Here is an 8,168-nt window from a genome sequence, read left to right on the forward strand (position 1 = left end):
AATATTTTAATCCATTTATGTCTTTCTTGTGATATTTATTAACTATATTTTTTGTTTCTATTTGTTTACTTGCAATTTGGTAATCTGCTGAGAATACTTTGGCTACTGAGTAGATTAGAAGAATCTTAAACAGATAAATATCCTAGAATGCTGCATTTGTAATGCAAGCCTTGCAAAATATAGTCTATATATTAAACAAAAGTTTGCATGAAATCAAATCTATATGTGAATCAAACACCTTGGCAAGCAATAAGATGTTGTTTTAATTTAGATAGCTGAAAAAGCAAAGCTTTTTCAAACATATATTTTCCTGGGATTATGCTGCAGCTATAAGGGGCAGATAAGAGATACTGGTTGCAGCTGCTTTAAGGAGTTGCTAACAGGTATTATATGAGTGCCCTCAAACGCTGCAAAGGTGTTCACCCTTTCCTGTTGAATCTGAAGCACTGTACAACAGTAGCATAATGTTAAATAACAACTTGAATATGGTTCTTTTGAGTTTTGACCTTTTTTAAAAAAAAAAAATAGGGGAACCTTCAGGCTGTAGTCTCAGTAGAAAATTGGGGAACCTTCAGGTTGTAGTCTTAGTAGAGAATTGTGAATGGATTAAACAGTCCATTTATCTGGATTCGTAACTGAATTCGTATGCGTTTAATCTTCCAACTATTCAGTATTTTAGTTGAACTTCTTTAATTGTCTTAACATTTTATTATTATCTGATTAAGGAATTGCAGGCTCATGAAGGTAACATGGATTTCCTGATTCCAGAATACCGCAGTATTTTGGAAGAAGCAGATCAGCTGCTCAAAGAACACAAGAAACAGCCAACATCTCTTGAAAGACTTTACGGTTGGTTCATTAACAATTTTTTTCTATTTTTTTCTAGTATTACTTCTTGTTCTAACAGTGATGGCTTCTGGGATGGCAATTCTGCCATTCTTATTAAATATTTCTTTTGTTTCCTTTTAATGACAGAGATTTTAGCTTCTAGAATGAAAAACACAAATGAAGATGATTTGTCATAATGGCAAAGATGGAGATTGATCAGTGGTGGATATTAAGTGCTGCATATGTAATAGAAAGATTGTATATAAAATATAGTAAAAATATTCCAGACCCTAGAGATCACTGTTTGTTTCTATGCTTGGAACAAGTCTCCCCAGTGTCCTTGGACATATGAAATACTACAAATAGAAAATACATGTGTAATGATTTAGTGGTATATTAGAAATAAACTGAAATAAATATACATGAAAAAAGGGACTGCAGTAAAAACAAAAACAAAAAACTTGAAAATATTGGGTAGAATGAACAATATGATGAAGAAAAAAAACCCTACCACTGATTTTTTTCGTTCTGTATTCTTCTATTTGTTAAGATTTCTGATCTACAGCTGTATTTCACTTTACAATTCATAAAATTAATACCTCCCATGGATTAAGTTCTTTACTAAACATTTGCAGTGGTACATGAAATTGTTGTTTTCTGATTTTGATTAATTAATATTTTGTATATTTTATTTTTCAGGTATGATTACTGATTTATTCATAGACAAATTTAAATTCAAGGGTACAAATGTGAAAACCAAAGTTCCTCTACTCCTGGAAATTTTGGGAAGTTATGATCAAAATACATTGCTTGCATTTTTTGATACTGCTACCTGAACTACAGGAACTGAAAAAGCAATGAAATCTCTTTAAAGAGAAGATACCAAGATGTAGACAAAGAAAACTGGTGTTTCATTTACATAGTTTTAAAAATATATCACAGTGCTTTTACTTCTATTGAATTGTAAATATTTGTGAGAATCTTGTTCTTTTTATTAGTCACTGTTTTCAAAAATTGGTTATGACAATTTTCAGAAACCTTGAGGAGCCCATTGCATATTTGTTAACATTAGGATTCCTTCTTTTGAGTGAATGGAGTAACACATAGAGTGGCTGTTCCACCCCCATGTCAAAACAAAAAATTGGATTAACTCTGAATTACTTTCCATGGTTGGGAATGAAGAGTATAGAAATCAGGTAGGTTAAGAAAAGATTGGATGTGATGGAAGACAGGAGTCCTTTGGGGAAGGAAGCCTGGTGATGGTTGTAAGTGCAGAGATGATTGAGATGGTGAATAGAGTTGGAAAGGAGAATGTGAAGGTGGACAAAAAGAAGTAAGGAAGAATATGGAAAGGAAATTGAGTGAAGGAGCACATTAGACACAAGAAGAAGAATGATAAAGTGGTGGTATGCAGCATGGTTGGCGAGATTGAGAGTATCTGGAGAAGTATACAGATGAAAAAAATTCAAATGGACAATTTTTGTATGAGACTGGAGGAAGTTGATGGAGATGGTAGAGAAAGTATACATTGAACAAGTAGTATAAGAGAATCAGTGGAAAGCAGTGATTTTCTGCCTCACCATCATTCTTGGGAAAGGAAGCCAACATTAATGGAGAGAGAGTTTAATTAATGACCATATTTCAGAGCTGCTGCTGCCACCACTTCCAACAATTTGCTGTTAAATACCAAGGCTCTTGGAAGGGATTTTGGTGAGAGATTATAGAATCTGGCATATGTGATCACTGCTGATAGACCCTTAGTTGTTCCCTCCAGGAACATATTCAAGAAAGGGGGTTAGTGAGGAAAAATAGAAGACTTCTTGCTCTTCAGCCAGAAGATGGAGAATTGGGAGGGAAATAGCCTAACCCCATCCTGGAGTAAGAATGGCCTTTGTGAAATGAAAGACGGAAAGATTGAGATTCTTGGGCTGTTGGGAGGTGTGCTAGATGAACTGTAGTTGAGTGCTAGGGATATTTTATTCCATTTTGTTGGCTAGCAGAGCTGCATGAGCTGGATTGCCTATACCAATTTAAGGCAATGGGGAAAGTAGGCACTATAGCTCAGGGCTTGGCAAATGGAGATCAGACCATGTCATTTAGCTGGGAGGGTGGGAAGCATATTTTAACAGTGACCAGAAGAGGAAGATATGAGGGTAGGTGCTGGGCTGGATGTTGCAGGAAAAGCATAATGGGCAATTTGGTGCCAGTCCCTTCTTCTAGCCCAGTAGTTTCTTTCCAAGATTCCATACCCACTGGACACTGTGGCCTCATGCTGTTGCTAAGGTTAATAAGATTGTGTTCTTCCATCATTTGATGCTGGGGTCATAGGCAACTCAAGAGTTCTTCCATTCTAATCATGAGTTTGTCTTAACTCATATCTGGCTTCATCCATGTAAGTGAGCACATAATCTAGTTTTCATCTTGAAGCAGCTGGAGCATGATCTGAAGGTGGAAGAGATAGTTATTTGTCCTTTGTCATTGTCAGATGATTTCCTGGTCAGCTTGAGGTTAGTCACTGCAGTTAGCTTCAGTATGGGTGAGGATGGATTAAGAGATCCACCCCAGATACTTGATGGTGATTGGGGGGTTTCTAATGGGCAATTATTCTACAACCCTGGTTAGTTTCTGTAATAGGGAGGCTGCTAGGGCGGAATAGGATTGTAGCCTTGCAGCCTGTTCCTGACCATTGGCCCTAGAGGGGCTACACTCTCCCAAAAGGAGTACATTGCAACTTGGGGAAGCTCCTAGATTTGCAGCTTAACCAGCAGGTAGGAGCTGTGGCTAGGGATAGTTTGCCCAGCTTTAGCTGGTTTACCATTTCTGTTCTGTTTGGGAACAAGAAGCTGTAGCAATAGTTACTCATCCTCATTATTACTGCAATGGATTGCTGCAATGCATTGCTGCAATGCATTCTACCCAGGCTGCCTTTGAGTACCCAGAATCTGCAACTGATACAAAAGTAGCAGCCTGCATATTTCCATCTGAAAGAACAATTCAAAATAGATAGAAAAAATTATAAATTTACAAAAGAATTATCATGGTGGGACACTCAAGTTAATATAAATAGCGATCATATGATAGCCAAAATATATAAAATTTTATTACAAGTTAAAAGGGAAGTTTAAAATAAAGATTGTATGACAAAATGGGAGAAAATTTTTGGCTATAATATGACTTATGGGAAAAAATGTGGACCAAAGGGTTAAAATTTACATTAAATTATAATTTGAAAGAAAATTTTTATAAAATGATGTACCGGTGGTACATAACCCCTGATAAATTAAATAAAATGTATAACATAATAGCGAATGTATGTTGGAAGTGTAAAAAGGAAATTGGTACTTTATACCATATGTGGTGGACGTGTCCAAAAGTCAAAAAATATTGGGGTCAATACATAAAAATATTTGCAAAATATTATCAATGGAAATTATTAAGAAACCTGAACTGTACCTACTCGGATTTATGGACAAAGAAATTGAGAAAAAACATGGAAATCTTCTACTACACCTGATCACCGTGGCTAGAGTTGTCTATGCAGCTAAATGGAAAGAGGAAAATGTACCAACCCTAGAGGAATGGTTACTCAAATCTTTGGAAATTGCTCAAATGGCTAAACTAACTGACCAGCTAAAAGATAAAGGTATCGATGACTTTATAACAAACTGGAAACCCTTTTTTGGCTATATAGAAACGATATACTCAATACAGATGAACATTTAGAGTTAATAAGTAAGAACTGAATAAAATAGAAACAGAGACAAGATGAAGGAACCAAGAAAAGAAGAAGACATGTAAATAGTCAAAACTCACTGATTAGTTAGAAGGAAACCATTTTTAAAAATTTGTGTGTGTGTGTGTGTGTGTGTGTTTGTGGCTGTATGGTGTTGATCTTTAGGGGTTTTTTTTCTTTTTCTATTTTTTTTTTATTTCTTTTTTTATCTGTATTTGCTCTTCTCATTTTATGTTTGTTAGGTATTTGTGTTAAATTTTATAAGCTAATGAAGATTTATATTAAAAAAACAAAAGTAGCAGCCTGCAGGCTGATATGTGTAAACTGATTTGGCAATGTTTGTGGGCACTGCACTGGTTTTCAGTAGGTTTCAGAGTATAATTCAAAGTGCTGGTTTTAACCTATATGGCTCTACAGGGTAAAGGTTCAGGATGCCTGCCACACCATTTCCTGCAAATTGACTTTGGCTGGCTTCTCCATTCTACTTGAGAAGGGATGTTCCAGATTCCCTTAGTATGCGAGGTGAAGGAAGGGGATGGGAACCTAGAAGCAATGCTTCTCCATTACTGCTCCAGCCTTCTAGAATACGTTCCCAAAGGAGATCTGGCTAATCCTATTTTAGTCATCTTTTGGAAAGTAGTTAAAACATAGCTTTTCAGACAGGCCTTCGGGCTAACATCTATACAGTGCTTCTGATCCAACTGGCAGTAAATCATTTTAAATTTTATTGGTGTCTTTAAAGGGTTATATTTATGGCTTCTATTTTTATTATTTGATTTGTAAACTGACTAAAGATGTGTAATTGTCATGGTACAGAAATACTGGAAATAAATAAGAAATCAGTATCTGCTGCAAATAGCTTTAGAAAATTGGGCGGTAACTTTGCATTTTAAAGCCTATCATGGAAATGTAAGAAAATACTGGGAAAGATAAAGCAAGTAGGACACTACAGTGCGGCAAAAAAGTATTTAGTCAGACACCAATTGTGCAAGTTCTCCCACTTGCACAAAAGATGAGAGAGGCCTGTAATTTTCATCATAGGTATACCTCAACTATGAGAGACAAAATGGGGGGAAAAATCCAGAAAATCACATTGTCTGATTTTTAAAGAATTTATTTGCAAATCATGGTGGAAAATAAGTATTTGGTCAATAGCAAAAGTTCATCTCAATACTTTGTTATATATCCTTTGTTAGCAATGTCAGAGGTCAAACGTTTTCTGTAAGTCTTCACAAGGTTTTCACACACTGTTGCTGGTATTTTGGCCCATTCCTCCATGCAGATCTCCTCTAGAGCAGTGATGTTTTGGGGCTGTCGCTGGGCAACACGGACTTTCAACTCCCTCCAAAGGTTTTCCATGGGGTTGAGATCTGGAGACTGGCTAGGCCACTCCAGGACCTTGAAATGCTTCTTACGAAGCCACTCCTTCGTTGCCCGGGCGGTGTGTTTGGGATCATTGTCATGCTGAAAGACCCAGCCACGTTTCCTCTTCAATGCCCTTGCTGATGGAAGGAGGTGTTCACTCAAAATCTCACGATACATGGGCCCATTCATTCTTTCCTTTACACGGATCAGTCGTCCTGGTCCCTTTGCAGAAAAACAGCCCCAAAGCATGATGTTTCCACCCCCATGCTTCACAGTAGGTATGGTGTTCTTTGGATGCAACTCAGCATTCTCTCTCCTCCAAACATGAGGAGGTGAGTTTAGACCAAAACGTTCTACTTTGGTTTCATCTGACCATATGACATTCTCCCAATCCTCTTCTGGATCATCCAAATGCTCTCTAGTGAACTTCAGATGGGCCCAGACACGTACTGGCTTAAGCAGGGGGACACGTCTGGCACTGCAGGATTTGAGTCCCTGGCGGCGTAGTGTGTTACTGATGGTAGCCTTTGTTACTTTGGTCCCAGCTCTCTGCAGGTCATTCACTAGGTCCCCCCGTGTGGTTCTGGGATTTTTGCTCACTGTTTTTGTGATTTTGACCCCACGGGGTGAGATCTTGCATGGAGCCCCAGATCGAGGGAGATTATCAGTGGCCTTGTATGTCTTCCATTTTCTAATTATTGCTCCCACAGTTGATTTCTTCACACCAAGCTGCTTGCCTATTGCAGATTCAGTCTTCCCAGCCTGGTGCAGGTCTACAATTTTGTTTCTGGTGTCCTTCAACAGCTCTTTGGTCTTGGCCATAGTAGAGTTTGGAGTGTGACTGTTTGAGGTTGTGGACAGGTGTCTTTTATACTGATAAGGTCAAACAGGTGCCATTACTACAGGTAATGAGTGGAGGACAGAGGAGCCTCTTAAAGAAGTAGTTACAGGTCTGTGAGAGCCAGACATCTTGCTTGTTTGTAGGTGACCAAATACTTATTTTCCACCATGAATTGCAAATAAATTCTTTAAAAATCAGACAATGTGATTTTCTGGAATTTTTTTTCTCATTTTGTCTCTCATAGTTGAGGTATACCTATGATGAAAATTACAGGCCTCTCTCATCTTTTTAAGTGGGAGAACTTGCACAATTGGTGGCTGACTAAATACTTTTTTGCCCCACTGTAACATAGGAGCTTTAGAATGAACCTGGCATAAACATTGAAGTGAAAAAATGTAAATGATGCCTCCAATGTAGATAAAGGAGGAATTGGAAAAGGGAGATAGGGAATACACCTGGGACATATTCTGTAAAATTCAAGAGGTACAGGTGAGAATTCTGAGAAACATTTCAGAGGCAGCAGGTAATAATTTTTTACAATAGCTGTTTTGCTTCCAGAAGTATATTTTGCTGAAAATTTTTGCTATTTACAAAAGATTTACTGTTGCAAACTCCTCCACTCTCCCTTAGGGTGTACCTGTATTTGAACTGCATTTGTAGGCTGTTTTGAACACTACTACTATATTCCTTGAAGAAGCTTTAGGACTTACTACTTAAGAACACTACCCCTTAAGCTTTCTAAGTAAATTAGGCTGAGAGGTTTATTTATTGAATGTATACTCTGCCAGCAAGTCGTACTGAGAGCTGACCCAAAGAGTCTACATGATTTAAGTTCAGCCTCTAATGTAAGTATATCAAACACAGTAGGATTGGAATCCCAATGACTAAATACACGCTCATGAAAAATTCTGTCAGTTACAAGTTTGTACCTGGTGACTAGAATCTGCCAAATCACCACCACCTGGGGGGATCTGGTACATTTTAAATTGTTTTCATATCTTAGTGATTGGGAAAAATCTTTTATAATTTCTCCTTCAGCCCAAATTGTAATAGGTAGAAGTATTTTTGCCAAAGCTGCTAAGGATTCACTTAGGTACTAATGAAATTTAGATAAAGTGAGCAACGTGTCTAAAAAAATGCTAGTCCAGATTGTTACTTATATACAGTACTATGATGTGATAAAAAAATGAATCTCTTTCAAATGGCCATTGAGTCATATTGGCAGTCAGTAGTTCTTTTCTTCTGCATGGGAGAAAATTCCATTAAGCCCCAGCCATTACAGCCAGTGGTTTAAAATACTGTAATGGGTTTTACATGGTTGGAAAAGGGATAAATTGCCCTGCTTCTTAAACAATAGCTGTGTTCACTATTAATTTATGGAAAAAATCAGTGTTATTTGGT

General features: G+C 37.3%; 1 protein-coding gene across 1 annotated transcript in view; it reads left to right on the forward strand.

The window, feature by feature from the left end:
• The window catches only part of BBS7 (Bardet-Biedl syndrome 7), a 35,221-nt gene extending 29,823 nt beyond the window's left edge, over positions 1-5,398 (forward strand). The window contains exons 18-19 of the mRNA XM_088132889.1: positions 726-849; positions 1,528-5,398. Of these exons, the coding sequence (XP_087989015.1) occupies positions 726-849; positions 1,528-1,664 (261 nt within the window). The 3' untranslated portion in view covers positions 1,665-5,398. The remainder of the gene's footprint in view (positions 1-725; positions 850-1,527) is intronic.
• Positions 5,399-8,168: the final 2,770 nt, after the last annotated feature.

The sequence above is a fragment of the Python bivittatus genome, unplaced genomic scaffold (genome assembly GCF_059951505.1).
Source record: "Python bivittatus isolate LINGU-HERP-01145 unplaced genomic scaffold, Pbiv_v1 ctg000070_np1212, whole genome shotgun sequence".
Taxonomy (NCBI): domain Eukaryota; kingdom Metazoa; phylum Chordata; class Lepidosauria; order Squamata; family Pythonidae; genus Python; species Python bivittatus.